Raw genomic sequence first — 27,476 nt, forward strand, 5'->3', positions numbered from 1 at the left:
AACAGAGCATTAACAAATAATGGCATTGCATCTTTTCAGGAATAATTAAAGGAATTATAAATCTCTGTAATAAACACATTATTGCAGTATATCTCCAGCATTCCACATGTTCCAAATTCAGATGCTAACAGAACTACAAGGGTAGTAAAAAAAAAAAAAGACAATTCAATAAAGGGCACAATTAGTTATATTAGAAATATTCCAAACTGCATATGCTTTATGAAAACCCCAAAAGCACTTCACACTACTGATAAGGTAAAAATCACAATGGAGAAGGACTTTTATTTTAGCTGATGTTATTTGTAGTTTCACTGCTCTCTTTTTGAAGGGAAAAAAGGAAAAAAAAGGCAGTTCAATTGTACACTTCAGCACATTGCCCAACTTGTTTCTCTACTCTCCTTTGAGAAGAAAGGCCACTGCTGTAGGAGACAAGCAAGAAACACTGGCAAACTTTAAACTTTCAAAGAAGAAACTAAAGATGTAGTCAGAAGGCAATCACATATATTTCAGAGGTTTTGTGCCAGGCTACACTTAACAAATATTCACAGCAGATATTACTTTGAAGATTCCTCAGAGCTAATGTCCAATATTATAATGCCTACTGACAGCCCAAACACCTGCCTCCTCCCCTCCGTAATTGTAATACTAGCTCTCACAAATCACTGTCCTCTCAATTACTGAGGCTTTCCATCTCACTCTAATCTTGATGAGGAATAAAATCAGAATTGGCTTCTTTTGTACTTGTCCTCATGAAGTTCACATCTGAAGAAAAAAAAAAAAAAAAATCCCTGCAACTGCACACTGTCCCTCACATAAAATTTGTATAAATATTCCAAAAAAAGACCCCAATATAACACATACAAAATTAGCTGCTTCAATGAGCCACTGTCAACAGCAGAGATTTTTTTCAAGTCAAGTGTTTTCAGGCATTTGTCTGGGACAAGCTTTACTTCTCAGTTTCATGAACAGTGTCTTAGACCACAAAATAGGATGCACACTTTTAAAATGAATTTCACAGATGACAACAAACTGGTAGAGACCACAAGATTATTTGAAGAGAGTTTAGATTATGTGATGAGAAACAAGCTAAAAATAACAGGATGCAATTCAGTAAATCCCAGGACAAGTTCAAAGGAAGCAATAATCACCTGCACAATAGGAAACATCTGGCTTTGTAGCAGGTTCCATACAACAGGATCAAGGACTTATAGTAGATCACAGTTGAATATGTCAAGCTTATTTTATAGAAAAAATGCAAATATCACAGTGCCATGAAACATTCCATGTGAAATAATGCATCCAGCTTTGGATGCTAAATGTCAGGAAAACGGTAAACTAGAAGAGACTAGTAATAGTGCTGGAGGTTTAGAAACCATGACTGACATCAGAAGTTTGAATAAAACCTTGTATTTTAATGCAACACTGATGGCAGGTATGATGATACTGGTAAAAGTTTCAAGAGAAGATAACCATTATCTTTTTATATGCTCTTATATATAGTCTGCAGATGACACTAATTTGGGAAGACCAGCCAATAGGCCCAAGGCTTAAGAAATGCTTAAGGAACACACTTAAGGAATGAATGAACAGGAACCTTTCAACATTCAACCAGGACAAATGCAATGCCCTGCAACTGGGGATGAATAAATGACATAAGCTGGGGGGACTGACTAGCTAGGAAGCAACTGAAAATGACCTGCAGGTCTTGGTAGACAGCAAGCCAAGTATTAGTCAACAGTGTTCCATGGCAGCAAGGATGGCCAACATGACCCTAGGCTGTATTAGCATGAGCACAGTCACTAGATCAAGGGATCTATTCCATTCTACTCAGCACTTGTTAGATCATATCTGCAGTAATACATCCAGTCTTAGGCCCCTCATAACATCAATGAAGTGGAGTAAGTTCAGCAAAGGGCCACCAAAATTGTAAGACTGGACACTTATCCTATAAGGAAAAGCTGAGGGAACCAGAATTCTTCAGCATGAAGAGGAGATGGCCTTGGGAGAACCCAAAAGCAGCCTTTCCATACACATGAGGAAGCCACCAAGGAGATGGAGCAAAGCTCTTCACAGAAGTGCATGTCAGGAGGATGAAACAACAGGCATAAACTGAAACAAGAGAAATTCAAAATAGATATAAGGAAGAGCTTTTTCACCAGGAGGAGATTCAAGCAGTCAAATACATTGCTCAAAGAGGTTGCTCCATCTCCATCCTCAGAGGTTTTCAAGAAGGAACAAGTGGCTAAAGCCTTGAGCAACCTAGCTCCATCTCACAGCTGACCATACACTGAGCAGGAGGTTTGACTAGATGCAGGCAGAAAGAGATCCCTTCCACCTTGAACTTTCTTACAGTTCTGTGATCAATATGGCACATAGCAACAAGTTTAACTGCAGTAAGAAGATTATAGCAAGGGTACGTATAAGGGGAAAAAAAAAAACCAAACATGTAGACAATAAGAATAGTGAAGCTCTGAAATATACCACCTTCAGAGACACTCATCAACACTGGAGGATTTTTGAAGGTTGATAAAAATGAAATAAACATTGTATATGTATAGCTTCAGAAGAGAGTAAAAGATCCTACCTAGATCCTTTCAATTCCTACTTCCCTATGATAGCAATACAAATCTGTTTTTTCCTTCAACGCCATCAACAGTTGGAAAAATTAGTTCTTGTTTGTTATATTTATATGGCCACTATTAATTTCTGTGAAACATCAACAGTTGGAAAAATTAGTTCTTGTTTGTTATATTTATATGGCCACTATTAATTTCTGTGAAACAGCTTTCAGCAGTTCCTTCAAAGAAATTAAGAACTCACATACACCTTTTTCCTTGCTATCTTTTCTCCTTTACCAATCAAATCCAAAATTAAACATCCAGTTCCAGCTTCCAACCTCTGTATAATTTATTTCTCACTATCTTGCATCTCAGTTAACTTTTCCTGACTGTTTTTATAACTATCCAAGTGCCTGGACATGTATATATACGTTTGTCTTCCATAACATAAGACTTGCTCTAAAAAGGGCATACTGATGTTGTTAAATGCTCAGTGGAAAAGAAGAAACTCAAGCTGAAGGACAGGTATTTTAAAAGTTAAAAAAACCCAGACATAAGGTTGAATGTTGTAAATAACAAAGCGCACATGGCATGCTTCTTTCAACAGCGGTCAAGTTCTCTCGGCAGCTTGCAGAAAAATTGAACAGACTATCTATCTTCTATCTACCATCTTCACCACTGAAGAGCTGTATCAGAATTAGATATAAGACAAAGTTAGAATCTGAGCATTTAAGATTGGCCAGCTCTGTTTCTGATTCTTCACCAAACTGTGCTCTGCTACATATACTCTAGACAACTGGAGCCTACCTACACGTTTGGAAGAAAGGGCATTCACAGTGGATTTGCCAGAAATAATTGAATATAGTCTGCAATTAGAGCTCACCTAACTTCCTTTTGGCCCCTTTCTCCATGATCTAAAACATTTCCTCTAAAGCATGTTCTTTTCTTAACCTCTCTCTTTTTTAATCTTGTCAATATTTGCTATACTTAAGAAACAAAGATGGCAGGCATGACATCTCATAGATGCAAGAAAAGGCAGCATGGCATCCAGGTCATAAGGAATACTTCTTGTTTTGATTTTTGCCACAACAGCACTCTACAAGTAACTTAGTATGATATATGTAACTAATGAAGGACTAGTCGTAACTCATAGATAAAATTTATTTCACCTTTTTTTATTTAACATAGAAACCCCATCACAAAAAAAAAAAAAACCACACATATTTTCCACAGTATATGGACTATAGAACAAGTAAATAGTATAAAAGCTGTTGTTTCCTCCTTATGTGTGAGCAACTAAGGTAGGAAACTAACACTGGCCTTTTTACACAGAAGTAGCCCATTTCCCTGCCATGAAAAAGGTTTGAAACACATGGCAGACAACATGCCAAGAACAGCACGTTAATTCTCTAGTCTCCAGCAACATGGTAAATAGTCCCCGCTTGCATAATTGCACTCTAGTAAGAGAGACATTCTGCCTGTATTAGTGCATATGTGAGTGCTTTTTGTTTTGGAATTAGAGTATTTTCAAAAATAGGTCACTGGAAAGTGAAAATATTGCAGAAATGATTTGCTGGTCTCTGGAGAAGGTAGGGTCTGCAGCACTCTTATTCTATTAACAAGCCAATTTATGAGGTAGCATATGCCAGCTCTTAAAGATACTTTAAATGAGATATGTGGGTAGGGGTAGCAATTACAGGTAAGAGATGGGAGCGGTTCTGAAATATTTGCCACGCAAACAGCAATGGTACTATTATACAGCAGAACTGTTGTTATGGAAGTGTTGTAACCAGGCAATATATTCACACTAGACAATCAACATTTAAAAGCTGTCAAGTTTATGTCAAGATCTGTCACAATAAAAGAAAGCTACAGAAAATACTAATTAAAACCGTATGTTTTCTTCTTCAGGTTTATCCTCAGCTGCCCTCATCCTATGACTGACTTTAGTATGAAGGAGCAACATTAACTTTAAAATTTTCATTAATATTTATGAAATATGTCAGACCAAATTTCTAAAATATTTTTCTAGTCACAGATTATTCATTTTAGCAAAGAGTAACTTCATTATGATATCTTGCACATCTGCAGAAATGCTAATTTTACAAGTGAAAACATCTTACAGTCTACTTATACTTTACCTCAGTTGTCTGCTGATACAGAGGACATGGTCACCCAAATGCACATGATTAAGTAGCTGTAATTGAGCTACTGTCTATCAGTTCAGCTGTGGTAATTGACTATATAATTACTCTTAGCCTCTCTCAATTCTGAGATAAATGTGTCAGTTTTAATCAGCACTGACAGAAAGCTGTTTATTAGCACCTTTTATTCATAAAGATCAGAGAGCTCTTTCCCCCCCCCCCGCAATTTGCAGAGTCCCCATCAGGAAATTCAGCTACCAAGACAGGATGCAGCAACACCAGATTAAAAACAGGTACGGAAAAGACTGCTCTAAGACAGCAAATAGCCTCTCTCAACAGCAGCTGCCTTCCAGCACATTCATCCCCAACTTGGTGCCATTTGCAAACAATAATTTGTTCCACTGTTCAAAGAATTAATAAGACATGACCTCTGTACAAAGCCCTAAGGAATACGCCTTAGAACCACACACCAGTAGGACACTGAGCAGTGGACCATCTCCCTTTAAGTCCAGCTGTCCATTCAGTTTTCCAGTCACGTTATGGTCCATCCATCTAGTCTGTATCTTTACATGTTGTCTGTAATAATATTATGGGAGATTATATCAAAGGCCTTGCTGAAGTCAAGGTAAAGGACATCAACTGCTCTTCTCTCCACAGAGCCAATCATCCAACCACAGAAGGCATTCAGGTTGGTTTGGCAACACTTAAAAATTCCTAAGTACGTGCTAGCTCTTCCCAGTTACTCTCTTCTGTTTTGCTCTCCATTTACAGGAATTTTTGTACATACTTACAATGATTTTTCTTTCTAAACACTCCTACTTCTTTTTCTTCTAAAAAGCTATACATTTCAACATGAAATAAGCTTCTGCCTAGAAGCCTGCTGCACACAGTGCCTTTCCAAATTATTCACGGTGTTTCATGAATTGATGAAAATAGTTTCATGTGTCTTTAACATGATGCTGTTACAAAGCTAATAGAAAAGTGCATTACAAGTCAACTTTCATGGTAAGAAGCCTATTACAAACAATGGCAATACATGACACCAATGGGAGAGAAAGCAGCTATCAGTTCATTATAAAAAAAAAAAAAAAATAATAATAGGGTTACAATGAGGGTTGGGGAAGGATTAAAGAAGAACAGATTTGATGTAGGGGTTTTCTGTTAATGTGCTCAGAATGACTGAAAAATCAAACTTTTGTAACTTCAGGCTTACTGATATCCACTTTTTCACTACTTTGGGGCACTGGTATTAACTTTTTGACCTGCTACTGCTGATAAGAAACTCCTAAGTTTATCACCAAATTCAATACAGAAGAAGTTAATAGCCTTTTATTTCCTTCATCAAGTTTAGTTTGGGCATATGGCAACAATTTGTGATCAATCAAATTCTCTATCATGGAAGCCACTTTATTCTGTGGCTTGGTAGATCTTTAACAGGGCAGCAAAATGTTTTTTATCAAAAATAAGAAAACGCTATAAAACAGATGCAACAGAAACATTCTGACATTTTTTGAAAGTGAAAGAATGTTAAATTGACAAGTTTGTCTTTATCCTACTAACTAATAAATCCTGATCTCCTTAATTAGCCATTACTGTGCTGTACTTGTTAGTACAAAGTTTCTGTCCAGTAAAAGTTTCAGGATTCGGTATTCCTATTCCCTAAAGTACTGGGGAAAAATTATGTGCATTCATATTCTTTTCAGATAAATTTAACATTAAATAATAAAACATGTTATGTCTATTGCCCTCATTACAAACTCCAAATTAAAGAACAGAGCATATTTTGGGATCGCTCATATTAAGAACTTTGAAATATATTACATCCTCCAAAATCATCTCATAACTCTAGATACTTCTATAACATTTAGCTCTTACTTAATCCTACCATTCACTTTAAGTTGCTTAGTTAACCTCAAGATAAAATTAATTTTCACTGGATAGGAGTTCTGCAAAAATGTTTAGCTACCTGGTTGCCTCCTTTTCTTTGCCCTCTTAGAACTCCAGTTGCATGTATGAGTTTAATGGTGTAGGATTGCCCTTAATTTCCTCCTTCTACTTTTCCCCGCAGGAGGCATCTGTTCCAAAAGCAGCCACTCTATATCTACCATGTGGATATCCAAATAGCCTTTTATTTACTATGATTGCTTTTCTTAACTCAAGACACAAAGCATGGAAAACATGCATACATCTGCTCTTAAGAGTTATTCAGATCTACAAACGTGTACTCATGCTTTGATTTTCAAGTCAGCTCTAAAAAATTAACTGCATACCAAATTTAGATGTGCATGTTTAAGATCAATTAAGTTTAGGTTAAGCAGTGATTCAACATTTGTGAGATTTACAAAATAATAACCTGTAACATATGTATAATTTTAAGAAGAAAGTTTCAGGGAATTTTATATCATTACTATAGATACTATTATCATGATTTATACTGTACCTGAGCTCCATAAATATATTTGTCCAGCATTTTGCCTCCTATCGTTTGTCCCCCTACATCCCACACTTGAAGAGTAACATTCAAATTTCCTGAAAAAGAAAATGATACAGATACTGGGTAACCTGGAAAATTTAAATACAAATAAAATTAAGGATATATCATCACAGCAGGTAATACAGCTCTAGTATATCAACAGCAATAGCTTTACCAGGTATACAACAGTAACCAAATTTCAACACAAAAATGAACGTATCATTTGAAAAAACTCACTTGTGTCCAGCTAAGTTAAGAGGTAGTAAAACTACAGGTAGACATTAACATATTCAAAATTAACAGAAAAATAAGTGGAATTGCATAGTATAATATTCCTGACTATAAATAACATAGTATACTTTGATGAAGAAAACTGTACAACTTTACAGAGAGAGTTCTAAAGCACAGTATTTGGAATTGAAAGGTAATATATAATTAATACCAACTTCAACACATTATTTCATATGCCATGGCCCTTCCCTTCCCCCTTCCAAGTTTACAAATCTAGAAGCGGGTAAAATCTTCACAGTAACTGCATTTGGTAGCGATGCTCTTAGTAATATACAGTTAAAGAATAGATGACAGATTGAAAAATGGAAATACTGACACACATCTAACTTGAGGATGCAAAACTACGATTATTTCCTCCACCCACTACCCCAAAGCAGGCAACTAAACTGGACGTGATCTACATGTCCAATTTCATCTTTGAAAAATCTACACCAAGAATAGATCTTCCTTTCTACTCTGAACAGTTTTTAAGCTATACTGACTTTCTTTTATATATATATATAGAGAGAGAGAGACACTAACACTTTCAGTTAACAGGCTTTCAAAAACGAAACAAAAGATCAGTGAAAATACAGAATATTTAATACCGTCACACATATTCTGCAAGCTATTAACTCGAACACAGACTAAACACACACATGCGTACATAGTAAAGTATAAACTGGTTCATGTTGCATTGTGAAAACTTTTCAAAACTGTACTATTACCTGGAAGCACCAAACTTTAATACAGTGAGGTCTGATGAGAATTTTTCTAACCTACATACAATTCACATGACTTACAAGTTAACAACAATTCTATATACTCACAAATAATCATAACTCCTTATTAATTTTACTCCTAGATTTAAAAAAAATGCAAAAAATTCTACATCACAACAATTGATTGTCGAGCAAAAAAGAACACATCATTTTTGGCTACTAAGAAAGGTACACTCTTAATTCAATTATCTTGTTAACAACTTTATTTTACACAGTCTGATCTATTTCACAATCAATTTATAACTAACACACTCATATTAAGTAAGGAAGTGTGCTCCACAGAAATATATCCCAGCACTCAGTGAATATAAACAGCAAATTAGAACCATATAGTTGAATATATGCTATTCATGGTATTAAATATATCATATTGTATTTTTATGAAGCATCTTGCTTTAATCTGATTAAAAGCACAGATTTCCTAAACTGCTGCTTTGCTCTCAAATATACAGAAATGAATGTGGGACTACCTACTCAGTATTTTTCAGGTACACTGGGTTTTATCTAACAGTAAGATAAAGAATTCGATTTGTAGGACAATAAATACATCATAACATTCCAGTTCAATAAAAGCTTATTTCTTTTGACAGTGCATATACTATGTATTTAAAGCTTAGAACATAAGTGACTGCAAACAATGCAGGAAAGTCTTCCATATAGCATCTGGCATGGATAAACTGGCCAATCTACAGTCAGAAATTATTATGCATCCTCAGTGGGTAAACAAACTAAACATGCTCAAAGGCTTAACATGCTGCAGTGTTCTACCCCTAACTTGGTTGTTTGTATTCTTCTGGAAATTTACCATGTCATTCATGTCAGCTATTGGGGAAAAAAGCTTTATAAATATTATCACTCAAACTCAAATTTTCAAATGCCTAATTTTGTGTTCAAATGCTTTAAAAAGTTTCCAACTTCATTCTTCTTCCTAAAAGTAGTAATCATGCACAACATATGGGTTTAGTATCTGGGTAACTGTATGAAATTATCTGAGAAAATTTAATGCAGGAAGTTAAACTAAATGGTCTAACAGTGACTGTTCAACTTAAAAATCTACTGCTATGAATTATTTACTTTCCTTCACTGCAACAAAAAGAAACTGGAAGAAAAAGAAAAAAAGAAACAAAAAGAAAAAAAAGAAACTGGAAAAAAAAGATTGGAATGTTCATTTAAGGTGAAGTGATTCTTCATAAAGACTTCACTAACTACTGAAATTCAGGCTGAACATCTCCAGTGAAAAATCCTTCCTTTCCTTTTTCTTTCTTTTTTTTTTCAGTTAGGTGCCATAACACTTATTTTGTGTTCAGAAATTGATTTTATGGGTGAAAAAAATGATATTAGGATTATTCTGACAGAAGGAAAAACTCCAGACAATGTGCCTAGCAAATATTTAATTAACAACTATGATAACAGTACATGAAGTTTTCTGCAATGAGTTTGAAATCTTCTGGTTTTCCATAGATTTAGGAGGAACATATAAGCTGGAAAATTACAACAAAAAGAAACCATGCATAACAAGACAGTTTTTAAGAAACAAGATTAACATACCAATAAAAAGAACTAAAGAATCCCATAAAAATAATATGCAATATGCTGACATGGAACAATAAAACATTAGTACTTCTTTACTCTGTAGAAAATACACGAGTGAGAAGTTAAATTAATCGAGGCAACACCGTGCAAGAATCTAGATTGTTTCTGGTATGAACTGAAGCCACTGGGGTGACTCAGTAGTGATCCTGCAGAAATACACCTGGTGCATTGGTTAACCTTATTTGAAGCAATTCACAGTCAAGATGAAACTAAAAACACGAGTCTGCCCATTTTTTGCACTGACTTAGAAAAAAAAAACTTTTAACAGAAGAATCCTGTTTACTGGACTGCACCCCACAGCCCTCCTAAACGTATTCGACTAAGGCTCTTACGAATCTCTACCAGCGGACCCTTTGACTAACAAATACACTATATAAGCAGTAAAATCTACACCGTGGTTGCATCCAGACTACACAAGACACCGCATCAATAAATATACTGAAGTTGATTTGCATTTGAAAAAAAAAATTTTTTACAAACTTCGTGAAGAGAAGTCACTGTCAACAGTTGAACACTTAAAAGTCACTTTGTTCAAAATTAATTCTTTTCCTATTTGTATTAAACCATATTGTTTTACCATATAAAATACTTATTTTCATTGCAAAACTGCATCAGTTACTAAAACTGGAGACAAATAACAGTATTTTTTAAAAAGCCCCAAAAACCAGAAAAACAGTATTTTACAAGCTAACATACATTCCTAATGTGGCCTAATGTAAACACCTCTGCAATTCTAGAAATCAGTAATTTTAACTTCTGAAAACTTCATTTATGGGAAAAAAAAAAAATCAACTACTGAACCACAGTTATGCACCAATTCTCCTACTAAATAGGAGAAATTGAGGGGGTTTTCCTATTGATATACATATATTATAATTCCTGTGCAGTGGTATGAATTAGCCTTTCAAGTAAACACAGCAGTTCTGCAAACCCAGAAATAATCAAGAAATTAGAAAAATCCGCTTACTTAAGTAATGCTTCCCATTCCAGTATTTAGAAACTTTACCTCCCTCCCTCTTCTTTCACTCACTCCCCACCACCAGTTCAGCTTACCTATAAGACACAGAAACCCTCAGATACCTAAACACATACATGGGCATAGGCGAAACCATTGAATGACAATCTGTAGAAAAATGTGTCTTTCTGAATATGAACACATTCCACAAATATTACTATTTTGTTAATGATAAATGAGGAAAACAGATGTACAGACTTTGTTGCCATTTTCGTGCTATATGGTGCTACAAAACATTCTGATTTTATTACAAAATAAACTAGAAGAAAGCAAAACATGAATGAATGAATAGTTGATAATTTTACAAATTTTCTACTCCACAATATTTAGAATCCCAGTAACATACTAATAGCTCCTGTATGCTTAACAGCTGGAAAAAAACTTGCAAAAAGAAGTTCTCAGCATGCACACTGCATGATTTGTGTACACATTCCACTTGCAAGTACTGCTGTTAAGTATTATACACACTGGTATTTTTAGAGGCATGAGCAGGACAATAAAAAAATTATTCCGTTGATTTTATGGAGAAATAAGCACTGAAATTTGGTACTTTATCACTCACCAGATACTAAAAAAATACAGCAAAATTGCCAAACCAAAATAGTGAATGCAGGAATAGTCTGAAAAGATTATTCTGTTTCACTTACCAAAATATATAAACATAATCAAGAAGTTATTGGCAATATAATTTTAACAAAATAAGTTCAAGAACTGTATATATTTTCTTATAACTTCAGGTTACAGCTAAAATGCTTCATTTCTGGCTTTGCTTCCCTCCTTGTCCTCTACAAGGAAAAAAGAGAACTACAGAACTGAACCTGCATCAGCTTGATCAAATCTCACTACAAGATTTATATTACAATTATTACAATAATTACACATACTTTTGCCATCTTCTTCTGATTTTTGAAGCCAGAAGAAAATGCATTTAATGAAATACTTGCACACTTAGAAATTAAGCAAACACAAATCAATAAAGCCTTATTTCAAATCCCCAATTGTTCAGAGACAAACTTTTACCAGCAACTATTCTTTTATAATTATTTCTTTTCATTTTCCATGCAGTGTGCTGCAACTGGCATCTAAATAGTTTCTTTGCAGTCATGAACTGAACATCTTGAATGCTCAAACTGTATTTTTATGAGTGCCGAGGGACCCTAAATTTTAGTGGTCTATTAAATGCCAGCAATTTCATGCTGCCTTGCATAAAACAGCATTCACATATTAGAGCACTGCGATTCCATAGCTGCATTATGCTTCTCTCACACAACTCAAATACAAGTTGTGTATTTCATTAAAAAAAAAAAAATATTTCTTTCAGAGCACATACATATTTTGAATTAATATATTTAAAGTTCCATTTCATTGTTGTATGTTACACTATCCACACGGTCAGCGAGTTCACTCAAGTAGAGATAATAAAAGTCATTAATATAGATAGCATTCCTTTTATATGAATTCAGTGTTTTAGGTGCAAGTTGCAAATGCATAACCCTTTGTCACCTGTCAAGAACATACTAACAAAATTTTACTTGAATAACCTAATTTACTTTGCCATAAAAAGCACTGTACTAAGCTTATCTGGTATACATTACTTTGAAGAATCTGTTTCTGGAAGCCTTACTTCTGCCCAGTCTTTCAGTGTTACTTTTTATTTTCTTACCTGGCAATATTATCCTCTTCAAGAAGAAGTCCAATCCTATGGTTTGTCTGTACTGTTTTCCAAATGTTTCTTGAGCAAAACGTGTAGCTAAGGATGTCTAAAACAAAACAATATTAAATTGTCATTTTAAACAGCAAAAAAAGTGAAGTTAAACCAGAAGTATGAAATACAGTTAAGCGCTTTTTAAATTATTGCATGCCAACAGCGTCCATGGATTTGGACTGACAAGCATCCCAGCCAGCTTCAACATAATAAAAGGTTACTTGTCTTCTTAAAAAGGCTATTAATTTATGCAAAAAGAAGCAAGGTATATATTTCCTTTATATTTCAAAGGTACTGCTTAGTCATATTAGAAAATATTACACAGACTTGAATAAGGCATCATTAGTACACTCAAACTGAAACAAATCTAAGTGACAATAGCCATACCTGAAGAGACTATTTTTAAAAAGCATTCATTTCCAAACAAGGGTCCTTCCCTGGTACAGAACACCAAGATCCCAGACCAACTTTCTGGGAGGGAACCGAGATCTGCACAGTGAAGAGTCCCTCAGGGGCCCAAAGTGTGGCAGATTCCCACCACTGTATATCAAAGTTCCAGGATCAGATATTACATAATAGGAAGAAAGTCCCACAATCCACAGATTAGAAAAAGAAAAAAAAAAAAGCAAAAGAAAAAAAAAAGAGAGGTGCAATTTTAAAGAATACAAACGCTTTTATTGTGAAAAAAATGAAATACATTAAAAAAACATGTCGCACTGATAAAATACATCCTACATCACATTAGAGGTGTGCACTTAAATATCTTGATGATGTGACATCTGAAAATATCAAGACAGAGTAATTGCAGAAAAAATCTAAATATGCATTTACACATACAGGGGAATAAAAGCCTAAAGGCCTCACAAAACCCTTTCACTGCCTGAGAACACTCAGATGGGCAAGAAGAATTTTTTTTGCCAGCTTTCCGTTCATCCAGACATAAAGAGATGAGTCACATTGTTATTAGAAATAGCTGATAGAGCACACAGAATTAATGCAGTAGCAAAATAATGCCAATAGTTCTGAAACAATGAAAATAGGCAAGCTCTGTTAACAGAACGGTTATAATGAAGATATAAAGTATGCTAAAAATCTCAAATGTACACAGGAAGAAAAGATAAATTACTCTTTTTGCATGAAAACATGGTTACTAGACCTCCAGCATTAAAGCTCTAGTAAGAAAATAGGCAAACATTTATTCTACAATTAAATTACCCATGAAGTAAATACAAGATTTACTGTTTTCTTGTTTCTATATCACATTTCTATTTCTACCACTGTCCTATATATATAGTAAGTGATATCTTGATATCAGAAGATACATTTGGGAAGTAATCCAAAAAGTCAATTAGAGACTATGGCAACATTTTCACTTACTTCACTGAACTCAAGCCCCAAGAGGATTAAAAATAAATAAATAAATTGGGGGGGCAAAAGGCAAGTAAACTAGAAATAGCATGAATAGGGTTATATATTTATATCACTGTGGAAAAGGTGAAGACCACAGAGGATGAATCGTGAGAAGATTCTTCTGCCTACAGCTATGCGACAGGACTAACAACATACACAAAATTCAATACAGATTTAGACTGTTGTACTGAAAAAGTCAGTAGAACTTACTCTTTTAATCACAATAGTTAGTCTGTCAAAGCTACAAAGTTATTATTTTTAATCTGTCATGACCCTAAATACGTAGATAAAAATAAAAACATTGCAGTAATACACCATACAGCCTTCTCCTTCAGATTTTCCTTATCATAAAAGCAACCAGTACCCAGAGTACAGATTAAAACATCATCTAACTATATCATAGTATTCTATATTCTCCAACACACTAATTTAGATCCCCATAAAATAAGCAACCACTCCCTTTTTGTTTTAAGGGCTCAGTAAATATTAGCTTTATCACTCTGTGACACTTGATATTCCCTGAGGGCCTCTAGGGGTGTTAGTGAAAATAAACAACACGCATTCAATTAACAGCTAAGCAACAAGAGCAGCAAATAACCAACAGCATGGCAAAATTCTCAGACAGTTTTCCTCTACCATGCTCTTGAATGCAAAGGAATTTATAGAAAAAAATCATTGACTAATTCCTTTTTATTTTTTTTTCCTAATAAATATTAGGGCTCAAGGCACTGGATTACCAGACTAGACTCCTCTACTCACAGAACAAACATTTATCCACAAAATACTAAGAGCAACAGTTCAAATTTCTCCACAACAGTCAACAAAGTTATGTCAATGCATATTCAGGTACCTCTACAATGCAGATACTCCCTTCAATCCTAAAATTGTTCCCTGCCATGCTTGCCATAAAAGATTCTGTATGACAGAATCTTTTCTGTCAATTTAAGAATACATTGACTGCAACCTATGTAAAAAAATAACCAAAGTTAAATAATCATTCAGTAGAACTGTAGTGATCAGTGACTGGTTTTGAAAAAGATTATGCTACATTCATAAGATTTCAACCACCAGTATATAGATCAGAGTATGATCAGTAATGAGTATGATATCAGTATGATATCAAGAAGGCCTTATTCCTTTATCTATCTCCCGAGACAACCAGGCCACCAACTTTCACAGCAGACTTTCCATTAGACCCGGTCTGACAGGTTCACACATTTGTCTTAAATACTTCAAAGCAAATGTTTAGAATGTTCTGAATAGCAATACACTATTGAAGGTTGGTGTGACAAACTCCCTCCTTTCAGACAATAAAAAGTCTGAGTTTAAAATACAGCAACAAAAAAATAATACATCAAATTTACAGCACCCTAAGGGCAAAATACAATGCAATATTTTGGAAGGTTTTTTTGGAAACAAAGATGAGATTAATTCTCACAGGCAAGGCAAGACAATTTCTTGTTTCCATCTGTCAATGTCAACAAGTCACAGTACAAACTGCTGACATGCTGTTCCTAAACATCTACCTACTGTATAAACAGAAGAGAAAAAAAGGCATATCCTATTTATTAAATAAATGGAAATAAACTGATCGTCAAACAGAACAAGCAATGATAGCCAGCTCTGACACTGACTACTCACCAGGACAGCAAAAAAACTTGTAGAGAAAACCCCACCAATGATGATTCTTTGAGTAAAATCCTATAGAAGAAAGCTTTTAGAAAGTCAAAGTGTAGCATCATAGTTGTAAGGAAAAAAAAACTAAAATCAAAATTCAATGGGATGCAAGCACGCAGTTCTGAAGGCATGTATTTCCATTCATGTACCAATTTTACCAGCCAACTGAGAATCCACTTTTCAAAAACACTTATCTATTCCTTCCCTCACTCCTAGAACATCAAAGTCACTCCCCAAGCACACCAACATTCACCCCCCAGTCACGTCCTACCCCAACTGGCAAGAATTTTAAAACAAACAAAATGAAAAGAAACACTAAGCTAAATAATGACATGCTTTAACTAGCATAAAAACATGTTAATTGTCCAACACAGAGAATTTCTCATTGAGAACAGTCTAGCTTTATTGGGGTTGGATGGGAAGTATTTTGTAAAAAAGAAAGAAGTTCTGCCACCTGAAGCTGGTGTCTTTCCACCACACTCCTAATTACTGATGAAACTCTGTTCACTCTAAAAGAGAAAATTATCAAGACTTTTTCAACATTAGCCATGGATCTATGAAGCTAGATCAATTTGCACAGGACACTTGATGCAATTTTCCACTTGCAGGACTCAACAATAACAACAGTGTTTTTGTCAACACTGATGAAATTTTTGAGTCCATGTTTAAAAACAAGATCCAGAATTGGCACAATGCTTAGAAATCTGGCATCCTAAAAAATACTAAAGGAAGCAAGACACCACTCTGTATTCCAGCCTACACTTTAGCTCCTACATCAGGTCAAGCATCAGACAGAAGACAGAACCTCAGCTGCTTTCTGCCTCCTGCACAGCTATTTTTCAGGACCTCCCTTCCCATGAATAGCTCCAAGATTTGCTTCCAGAGGCCCAAAACATTGTTCAACAGTACCAAGTCAGAGCAGTTCTCTTAAATCAGCATCATTATATACTTCAACATTAAGCCAATTTGTGCATAGCAAGCGTAGAAATATCTGAATCATAACATCATTTTTTTTAATGCATACTAGTACTGCTGGTTTATTTTAACCGAAAATCATTCTGGCTCAGGATGAGTAGCTTGATTTAAATCCTAGGTGCATATGGCTACTCTGTATATATATGGTTCTTCCTGTAACCAAAATCAAAGAGCCAACTGTTACTAATAAGTGCTGTCTATTTCATCTCACATTGTTCCCACCTACAATTTCTTTTGGGATTGTTCTCCTAATTTGTCTAGTTTGTTAAAATATTTTTTGTTATTATCCTCTTACTAACCAATTTTGCATTCTTTAATTTTTCTTTTTAACAAGTTACCCTTTCCTTACCATCTCTATTGCTCTCAAACACTTTTTCAGAGATATTGTCTGATTCCTCCCATTCATTCCTTCTTCCATTTCTGCTCTTCTCCCCTTAAAACTCTAAGTATCCAATTATTCATTCAACCACCACAAAACAAATTAGTAGAAGTACAACAACCCTCCCTTGCCTCATGGATAGAGCAACTCCCAGCTAGTGGAAACGTAAACATCACTCTTACCTTGAACTGGCACTGATTCATTTTAAAACCGCTACCAACCCTTGTATATAACCTGAACCACATTGTTTCTAAACAATGGATGAGGAAAAAGAAAGCAAGTTTACACCTTTGGCCAGCTGACTCACAAAGACATAAATTTTTCCCCCTGGAGAACTGAGGACCAGAGAGCCCCAGATGGCCAAGTGGAAAGAAATAAAAATATGTCCTTTTCTTTTTTTTTTTTGGCAGGAGGACGAGCAATAGAAAGAAGTCAGATGTGAACATCTCACACTAAACACCAGACACAATATTTCTAAGATATATTCCATTATTCCCTACACTCCTCCTGTCCAATGATCCCAGCAACAGAGGAAGAGGAAAAAACGTCTCGCACAGTAAGTTAGAGGCTAAGTATGCATGTGTGTAAAGACCAGCTGCGAACCAGATGTCAGAGGCTATTTAGAGTTGAAAACATATAGACATACATGTTTCAACAAGCAAGCAGAACGAGTAGCCAACAAAGGACAGGAACTTCAACAATTTAGTCTTCTGAGGTGCTTGAAATAGCACTAGGTATATTTTATCCTTCCATTCCATGACCCAATCAGTTCTTTATTTTCACAAGACCTTACAATAAATCTATTATTGCAAGTGTTTGCTGCTAGGCCCTCAGGAGGGCTGGAAGAAGCCTCTATTATAGCATCATCTAGGGGGGACAGGAGGAAAAGCAGCCCACCACAATACAGCTGCTGCTCATGCAAAATAAACTGCACTTGAAGCACAGGATTCCTAGAGCCAGCAGCAGATCCAGTGAGTGGCAGCTCTCACATAAGAGGTAGGAACCAGAAGGAATATACATCAAAACTGAAGAACACTTGAAAATCCATGTTTGGCAAGAGGTCTTCCCACAAGGTGCTGAATAGCAGTAGTGAAAGGATTCCTCAGTTTGAATGGAAAACTCCTGGGGAACACTACCAGTGAAACAGGACTTCAGCTGTCAATCCTGTGCATTTATTATGCTCTCATAACACAGTCACTTGGAATTGCCTATCTACTGACTCAGATGAGTAGAATACCACTTCATATTGAGTTTATAACCACTGGAGACGAAAAAAAAAGTTTAGTTTCTTCACAGAGTTCTGCACAAGTAAGTGAGCAAAACCATGCACATACTTTCAAGACCTTATTTCTACTAATGGCAGGCAGCTCATTTAAGCCACCACTAAGAATACTTCTACTTTTCATATGAACTGGAATCAGGCAGACCTTCTGCCTCCCCGTGTTTTCAAAAGTAAATGATAAATGAAAAACTGTATCCTTCAAACACTCAATAAAATTACTATTTTCAGGTGTATCTCACAAAAGGATTCAGGCTACATATAGCACTAATGTTCACCTGTACATAGTAAAGATCAGTATTTTAATAGGTAAGAAAGCAGTATCTCTTTTGCCTTCTCTGATCTATCAAAATTTCTCTTTTAAAAACGCAACTTGTTTATAAACGAAGTTTTATAAGTAGTACGTCGTTATGTTGACATAAGAAAAACCTTGTAAAAGCCACAAACAAAAACTAAATTGACTCAGAAGTGCCCTTCCAAACTCTGAACAGGAACTCAAATAGATGCACGCTGTTCTATCCACCTCAAGAGGCAACCAGCTCTGAAGCCGAAACGAAGAGAGCCTACTGATCCACCTAGGCAACCTTCCCTGCTCGCCCTTTCGGCGGGAATGTCGAACTCACATGCCAGGCCCTTGCCCCGGCCCCCTCTCGGGCACTGACACATACGGAGAACAACTCTGCGTACCTCAGCCGGGAGACCACCCGCCGCCAATGCGCTGCCAGCAGCGCACGGGCATCACTGCGGAGAACCAGGACCAAGCAGCACCACAGTCACTACGTTATTAGCGGCTCCTTTCATTAAGGCTCAAGAAAATGGGATTAAAGCCGTATACATCTGTTTCTTGACCAAGTCTCGCCGGGTCCCGCAAGGGTACCGAAACGCCGATAGAGGGTTTCGGTGCCGAGTACGGAGCGAACACAGGCGGTCCCGGGGCGCAGCTCCCCGGCGAGGAACCCGTCCCGGCTTTCCGTTACTCCCCGCCACACACACGAGGGGGGAGACCACGGAGGAGGAGAGTACAGGGACGGAGTGACAGTGGAGCAGTCAGCCAGCGTCACGGCACCGGCTATCGCGACAACGCGGCGCGGCAGAGTGGAAGCCGCCGCGGGCTGCTCCTCCTCAGCGGGAGAGCCGGGGGGAGCGCTGAGGCGGAATACCAGGAAAAGGGCTCGGGACACTGAGGCTACGGAGAGCAGTGGGGTGATGCCGGCAGGGGCTGGCACTGACCTTGCCAGTGGTGCCGTCCCCAAGCACCACTAGCTTGAGCTGGTGGTCCGGACTCTCCTCCTCCTCCGACTCCGACATGATCCCTACGCCCCCGACGGGGAAGGAGAAGAGGCGGAGGGCAGCCGGGAGGAACGGGGTGCGACAGCTAGGAGGGGAAGGGGGAAAGGAGCGCCGCGCTCACAGAGCCGGCAACACTGCAAAGGCCGAAACCGCCATCTTCCCTCAGCGCACCACCGTCGCTATGGCCCGCACGGGACGAAACCAACGAGAGACCAGAGAGAAGGGGGGAGAGGGTAGCTCGCAGGCGAGAGCTATAGCAACAAGTCCAACAGCCGGTACGGGCGCAAGGAGGAGGCACCCGCGAAGCCCTCACTTCTGTGTCCCCGTCCCGGTCCTCCCCAGCGGCTGGGCGAATGGTTCAACCCGGCTGTCTGCTGCGCGCAGCGATGGTTTGTCCCGAAGTGACGCCCTGCGCGGTAACTAGGGAGCGTGGAGGTCAGAGGGCGCGGGGCGGGGCAGGGCGGGGCGGGTTGGGTTGGGTTGCCTGAGGGGGTCATTCTGCGCGGCTGTCCCAGCGCTGATCCGCCCGCGCTGAGGGCTCCGAGCGACGGATTGGGAGCGGGGCGGTCTCTCAGATTGGGAGCAGAGACCCGGCCGCCTGCGGCGCTTCCCCGGGGGGCTGCATTTCCGTGCTAGCTGCACCCGCCTCCATGACCAGGTCACGTTCAGCGCTGGGCTTCCGCGCGGCAGGAAGATATATTAGTGTTCTTAAAGAAGTGAGCTAACACTGAAAGCTCATAACGGTGGCAAGCACTGCACCGAGTCCTCATATCCCTAAGGTGCAGCACAGTCGTTCTTGCCTAAATTTCTCCTTAAACCATCCTACCCCACCAGATAGGGATGCCACTGCTTTCTTACATGGTCTACTTGGAACCTTTCTATCCATCCAATTAGTAAGAAAACTTGTCTACATAGCCCTAACTGAATTTTAAACCAATATTTTATTACACACATTGACCATGGAGAACAGCTTGTAACCTCCCCTTCCATTGCAGCCTTCCACATACTTGAATACTGTTAGCATGGCTTCAGTCTGTCTTTTCTGTAGACTAAACAACTCCTCTTCATTCAGTCTTTCCCTAGGTTGTCTTTTCTAGACTTCTGATTATTCTTGTTTCTTTCCTTTGGCATCTCTCCATTTACTTGAAGTGGTGTGCCAAGAACTGGATACAGTACTTTGGTTGAGGCCTTATGAGTGCTGAGTAGAGTGGAAGTATTACTTCATGTGTCTTACATATGAGACTCTTGTTTATATATCCCAGTATGATGTTTGCTTTCTTCACGGTATGACATTGCTGACTCATACTGTTTCTGATTTACTGAAACACCTGAATCCCCTCCTGTTATCAGAATTTCATACTCTTTCCCAGGTTTTATTCCTGCCTAACTGTAGTCCTGTATTGAATGTATTGTCCTGCTTGCCTGTATTGAATTTACTACTATATTTCATGCTACTCACACAATTTGTCAGTGTAATTTTATTTATAATCTTTTCCTCCAAAATGCATGCTATCCCTTCCAACTCAGTTTTATCTGCAACCTTAAGAACTGTATTCTCTGTCCCAAAGTAATTCATAAAGATATCCAGTAGTACCAGATCTCAGCAATCCCCTGTTCAATGTATCTTTCCAACAAGTGATAACAGTTCTTTGGGCATAGTTTAAACAACTTGAACAAAAGAGACAGCTAGAACTCTTTAAAGTATAGACGTATTTTAATGGGTTCAATATCAAGCTAGGAATGTGTAGAACTTTGTGTAATGCCTGAATAAAAAAAAAAAAATTGTTCCTGTTTCAATCTCTTTCAGGTTTTCTTTTTGAAATGTGTGACAGAAATTTCCAGTATTACAAGTACACTGTTTCACTGAGTCCTCAGCAGGATCAAGATTCCTTATTACTCACATATTTGAGTGTTTGCAGAATTGAGGTCAAATGCTTTCCCAATGACATTCTGAAAAAAGGGGGGTGAAACAACAAAAAACAGAAAATACCTTAATTTCAAGTGGAAAACCAGACACACATCTTTGTGACTTTCTTCATACTTCAAAACAAATTATATGTGTTACTCATCAACTGTTTTCCACTTAAGATCATCTGGCCTAATTATACTGCAAGTTCTCTTAACTAGGGACTTCAGCAAGATCATCACCAGAGCTCAGCTGAACAGCATGTCTTGGAAGGAAGTGCAACAGGGCAAAAATGGAATTTTCCCTTATGATTTCTGACATACTGAACGGTTGTACAATTGGCATTAGACATTTAAAAGCTCCACATCTCACACCAGGCAGACTGATGATTGATAAACCACTGTTGAGGGAACTGTTCCTATTCCTGCCAATTCTGCCTCAATCACATTAAAAGAAAGAACATAAAAGATTAATTCAAATCTTCCCAATGCTTCTGGGGAGAAGCAGGATTCTATTCAACCCCCAAAACAAAAATTAGGAGTATTCAGGTTGCACACACAAAACCAGAATGATCAGAGAGCTAGGGGCTCCTGGTCTCAGGGCCACATGTATTCTCATTTGAAATGCAACAAAAAAAATGTGTGAGTTATAATACACATCCCCAAACTTAATTTTCTCCTTAGATTATAATATTTTTTTCTCCACAAATAACCCAAGCATATTAAAAGTTTAGAAAGTCATCATCTAAATGAGTGAACAATTTAGAAAGAACTGTTTCATCTTGAACACGGCATTTGCAGGCTTAAAGTTGCCTTGAGGCTGAGCAGCTGATCTGTTTAAATAAGCACTTACATATTAAGGCCTAATTTGGGAAATACAAAGATTACTTGCTGTGGATAAACATGCATATTTGCTATTGACTACCAAAAAGGGTGAATGGAAAATACCCCAGGAGACAGCATAGTAACATAATCAGACAGCTCAGCCCTCCAAGAGCCTCCTTGCAGTTGTTAATTGTAAAAAATCAGTGTACAAGATTAAAGCTGCCTGGTGGAGTTAATGCTTTAATTAGCAATAAAACCATCAAAACTACCATTATTTCACTTTATACTAGCACACAATCAGACTGCAAATCTGTATACATCTTATTTGTCAGTGTTCAGCAAGCACATTAACAGCATGGTATGGTTATTTTATGTGTAGTGGTACAGATCATTGGTACCACCACATCCCCTTTAGAGAGGTTTTCAAACTGTAATATTTTAGTCAGCACAATCTTCACTAGTTTGTTATGCGGTAAATATATGAATATAGCTATATGAATATAATATGTTCATACACCAAATATTAATTTTATAGATTAAAGGAAGCTAGTAATGAACTGCTTGATACTTTACAGGTAATGAAAATGTATTAAGCATGTTGAAAAGCGCTAGAATTAACAAACAGAACACACTGCAGTCATTTTTTTTTCTATTGATAGCAGTACCCAAATAATTTTAAACTCTTCTGCATTTTTAGAATACTAAGAAAAAAATCCTCAAGCACTGCCTTTGACTCGAGCTTTCACTGAAAAATTACTGTGTCACCCAATGGCACAGGAAACAACCATATTATTTAGTGGACATTCAGTTAGTTGCTATTTGCTCTGTTGGTTTTCATTATATTTTTTTTGTGAAGACATTTTACTAATAATCCACTGGTAGCTGATAATATTCTCAAGGATAGTGGGAATCTTTGTGAGTGTGTGATTTTTCTGGAGTATAGTATAAAGTTGAATTTCCTACATGCAAGTATCCACAGAAGAGCAAAAAACAATGACCTACATAGGAAGTAGCTGTATGCTTCTCCTAAACTCTGAGAAAAGGTGTGAGTCAAGCTGAATAATGTGGGATTCTGGGCTGACAGGAAAGGGAATGGCATGTGTGAGGGCCTGCAAACTTTCTGCCATCCTCTTCAGGAATGCAGGGTCGTTAGCTAGGGAGGCATCTCTGCTGTCCTCTTCAGTGCTTGATGGAAACAACACATTTTTCACAGTGACTGACAGGAGCTGTGTCCTCTGTTACCAATAAAAACCACTCTTTTAACTTTTGCTCTGCTTTTTCTCCCCCTGTGCTTATGCAAACACGTGCACTTCTCTTTGTGTTTCATTCATACCAGTTTTTTATTTCAGGTCTCTGTAGCTGGGATCCATAGATGCTCCTCTTCTTCAGGGTGGAAATTGCCATTATATCTGTTTGAACAAGGAAAGTGTCCTTGGAAAAGAAAAGCAAAACTATTGCCAAAAAAAAGTGGAATATGCATTAAAAAAAAAATTGAAGAGATTTACTTGCATTATTGTGTTGATTTTGCCACTCATCCCTGGAGCAGAGTAGAAAGCAGCTGTTACTTTTAATTGCACTGGAGTTTTGCAAATAAAACTCAAACTGTTTCTTCTTCATCAGTACCATCTCTAATGTCATTACCAGATAGTCTTTTCTTCTGCATGGCTTGAGTGAGACTTGGTGATTAATGTGGTGGATTAGACTGACAACTGAGTGGAAATGTTAAATAATCACTTGTTTTTATACATGTAAAAAAAAAAGCAGTTCCTACTCATTTTGGAAATCCTTGCTTTTTGAAGGGCATTCTTCCATCTTGCTTCCTTCTAATCTAAGGTCATTTAAGGAATAACTGCTTTAAATGCTCGTTGATTACAGTGATGTAAATGCCTCTGGCCCAGACGCTGCAGTGAGCAAGACTTTCCACACATGAATATGGTTAAGCCAAAGGCCGCAACTTTTATGAACTACATTGCCTAATAAAACAGGGAAGAACCGCTAGCCAGCTGTTCTCCACAAACTACCCAGTAAAACAGGACCAGTGAGGTTCACTAAACATGGGACTGTGGAGGCCAAGCTAAATGTTTAAGAGAAGGCTAACCGCATCCACCCTCCCACAAAAGTGACCAAGGCTGGTGGTCCCAAGCAAAGTATCTCCTTCTACCCTGTCTGTGCTGGGGAGAGAAAAGTAAGTAGTAGCTTTTTCCTTTGTGTAAGGTGCTAAATTTTCCCTGCTAACCAACACCTGGCTAGTATTTAAGGCATGAACAGTAATTCTGGCCACAGCTAACATGTAAAACCCACACTGGAAACTTGCTCTCCAGTTGTGTGTATGCACAAACAAGTTCTCTGGTCTTTTCACTAGCTGAATTTACTAGTAAAGCCACACCACATCTTCAGTGTGGTAAACACTTTTTCTCACTGTGGAAGGAAAGTGCTAGCCAGCTCAGAGCAGAAAACCCAGCAACAGTCCGGGTAAATAACAACAGTTAAAGAAAGAGAAGGGGTCAAAGAGAGCTTCAGAACAAGAACTAATCTGTAAGAAAGGGCAACGGGAATTCACACAGAGTATATCTAACTTCTACTGAGAGCATCATGCAAATTTGAGATTTCCTGCCCAAACACAGATGATCACTGAGAACTACTGCTCCTTGCCTCCAAACCACCACGCTTGCTAGAATGGAGAAAGCTGTCTTTCTTACAGTGTTGACCTATTACCAGTCCAATATGGACTATGGGGACAGGCTGAAAGAGTTGGGGTTGTTCAGCCTGGAGAAGGCTCTGGGGAGACCTTCGAGCAGCTTCCACTACCTAAAAGAGGATCACGAGAAATCTGGAGAGGGGATTTTTATAAGGGCAAGTAGTGATCAGACAAGGGGGAATGGTCTTAAATTGAAAGAAGAGAGATTTAGATTACATATTAGGATAAATTCTTCACTAAGAGAGTGGTGAGACACTAGAACAAGTTGTCCAGAGAACTTGTGGATGTCCTTGTGGAAGTGTTCAAAGCCAGGTTGGATGAGGCTTTGAGCAACCTAGTGGAAGGTGTCCCTGCACATGGAACTAGGTGATCTTTAAGGTCCCTTCTAACTCACACCATTCTATGATTCCATAAAATATGTTATCCCAGAGGCACTGCCACCATCACTGATGGGCTCAAACTTGGCCAGCGGCAGGTCCTTCTTGGAGCCAGCTGACATTGACTTCATCCAGCATAGGGGAAGCTTCTAGCAGCTTCTCACAGAAGCCATGCTGTAGTTCCCCCACTACCAAAACCCTGACACACAAATCCGATATGCTACGATATCACCCTTGTCTAAAAATTCTGTCAGCAAAGAAAGCTGTCACATTAATGACACATGAAGTAAACTTGTGTTGCAATGTGTCCTATTTTCAATTTGCCTGGAGGTACTTATTAATATTCTTTTTCACACTGAACTTTATGCCAAGAGAATTACCTTGGAAGAACATCAGTAAATGCCTTTATATAATGCATCAGTCTGTGAAGATAGAATTTACTTGTGAACAATTCACAGAAAGACAAACTGAATTTTCTGAATAAATTAGTAATTGCACATGATTTTTAAGACTTCCATAATAGCAAATATACCCCTTTCAGCACTTTTATGATCAGACTCTCCAACAATAATCATTTGCTACTGATCTCCAACAAGGAAGAGCGCATACATGAGTTGAATGAATCTTGACATGGAAAACCCACTAAAGTCCCCTTTCTGCCAAGTCTAACTGACCTGCTCATCAGGTGACATAGGGGTCACCTGACATCTGTGATGTCAGCCTCAAAGGTAAGATTAGAGCTTGGGGTTTCCTACTTCAACCTCTCAAAAAATACATTTATCTTAAACACTAAACTGCAGATGTTATAGTCGTGACTGTTACGCCTAAACATGCCGTTCTGTGTTCACTGCAGCACATACCAACCATGCTTTCAGTATGTTCAAACCTAATTAGTTCCCCAGACCTCTAAGGTTTCTTTTAGTAGTCTCTGAATAGAATAAAAAAATATTCTGGGTTGTGATCCATTTGGCAAAACCTGCATCCCTGTTCCAGGAGCTTTTCTTCCAGAAAGAGATCTCTCTAGATCTTGAATTATTTCAGTTATGCATCTACATAGCTCTTCAAGAAGCTCCCATACTGTATGTGAAAAAACATTACCAGTCTGATTACACAAGGACTCAGATGTGAAGAGACGAGAGACTACTCCTCTGCTCCTTCACTGCTCAACCTCCTTGTCAGTACTGGAAGATACTGATGATCCAGTACAGTTTTGTGTTGTACTGAATGAAATTATCTCATTGTTTCTTGGTTCTCCCCCGTGACTGCAACAAGTTTTTGTTCCTTTCTTTATCCCTAGATTGCAATTTGCCTTTTTAAGGAATAGATATGATATATTGACTATACCTGTGTACATCACCTAGTGAGCTGAGGTCCTCACGCTTGACTACAGCTTTTAGATGCTGTGGATATATGAGCAGTACAGTCAGGTGTGCATCTCAGTCTGGAATTACTCAGCTGGATGCACACTTCCCTGTGAAACTTTCACAGGAGAGATAGGTTTGCATTGACTGCAGACACCAAAGCATGATTTTCTTGAGTAGGCAACTATTCTAGTCCAAAATGAATTTGAAGTGGCTGTAAAATTGTCATTCAGTAGCCTCCTACTTAGCTATATACAGCTGTTAAAGTCTATATAAGATACAGGGCAAGAGAGGAAGAAGCCTCGGTACTCCCACAAACCATCCAGCCATTCATCAGTGGTGCTATTTCAGTGCAGCATGTCAGCAAATGAGGGCAAAGATGACTGAAGCACGAACCACCCCAGTATACTTTGCCAGAAAATGATCCCCGTTTGGGTAACTAAATGTAATATGTCATAATCAGCTCTGAAATGTCTAACGTGCCCGACAGGCATTTGTGTCACTACCCAGTGTGGCAGAGGGCTCTGACTCACGTTCAGAGAGCAAACAGCTGCAGCAGTTCATGATGTTATCATTCCCACTCCCTCTGTTGTTTGCTACCACACCTTTGCCCGCAGTTACCATCACAGCAAGAGATTTCGCAGCCACAAATGTGCACCAGGACCTCACCCACACCACAGTCTCATGCCTTCATGTGAACTTACCTTCGTCAGTGACTTAAGCCATGATACAAGCAGCAAGGCCAGGCACAAATCCCTGC

At 38.0% G+C, this 27,476-nt stretch overlaps 1 protein-coding gene across 5 annotated transcripts in view; it reads right to left on the reverse strand.

Moving 5' to 3' along the window:
- Positions 1 to 19,867, reverse strand: part of RAB28 (RAB28, member RAS oncogene family) — a 61,995-nt gene extending 42,128 nt beyond the window's left edge. For 2 of the 5 annotated variants that reach the window (XM_057426578.1, XM_057426577.1), the window contains exons 1-3: positions 19,491 to 19,867; positions 12,499 to 12,595; positions 7,143 to 7,231 (exon numbers count right to left, since the gene is read on the reverse strand). In XM_057426578.1, the coding sequence (XP_057282561.1) occupies positions 7,143 to 7,231; positions 12,499 to 12,595; positions 19,491 to 19,568 (264 nt within the window). In that variant the 5' untranslated portion in view covers positions 19,569 to 19,867. Of the gene's footprint in view, positions 1 to 7,142; positions 7,232 to 12,498; positions 12,596 to 15,591; positions 15,652 to 16,081; positions 16,366 to 19,490 lie in introns of those variants that run through there. The other 3 variants (XM_057426576.1, XM_057426574.1, XM_057426575.1) reach the window with 3 other exon arrangements.
- Positions 19,868 to 27,476: the final 7,609 nt, after the last annotated feature.

The sequence above is a fragment of the Pezoporus wallicus genome, unplaced genomic scaffold, assembly GCF_028554395.1.
Source record: "Pezoporus wallicus isolate ANWC-B61680 ecotype Strahan unplaced genomic scaffold, APGP_CSIRO_Pwel_v1 scaffold_13239, whole genome shotgun sequence".
In the NCBI taxonomy this organism is placed as follows: Eukaryota; Metazoa; Chordata; class Aves; order Psittaciformes; family Psittacidae; genus Pezoporus; species Pezoporus wallicus.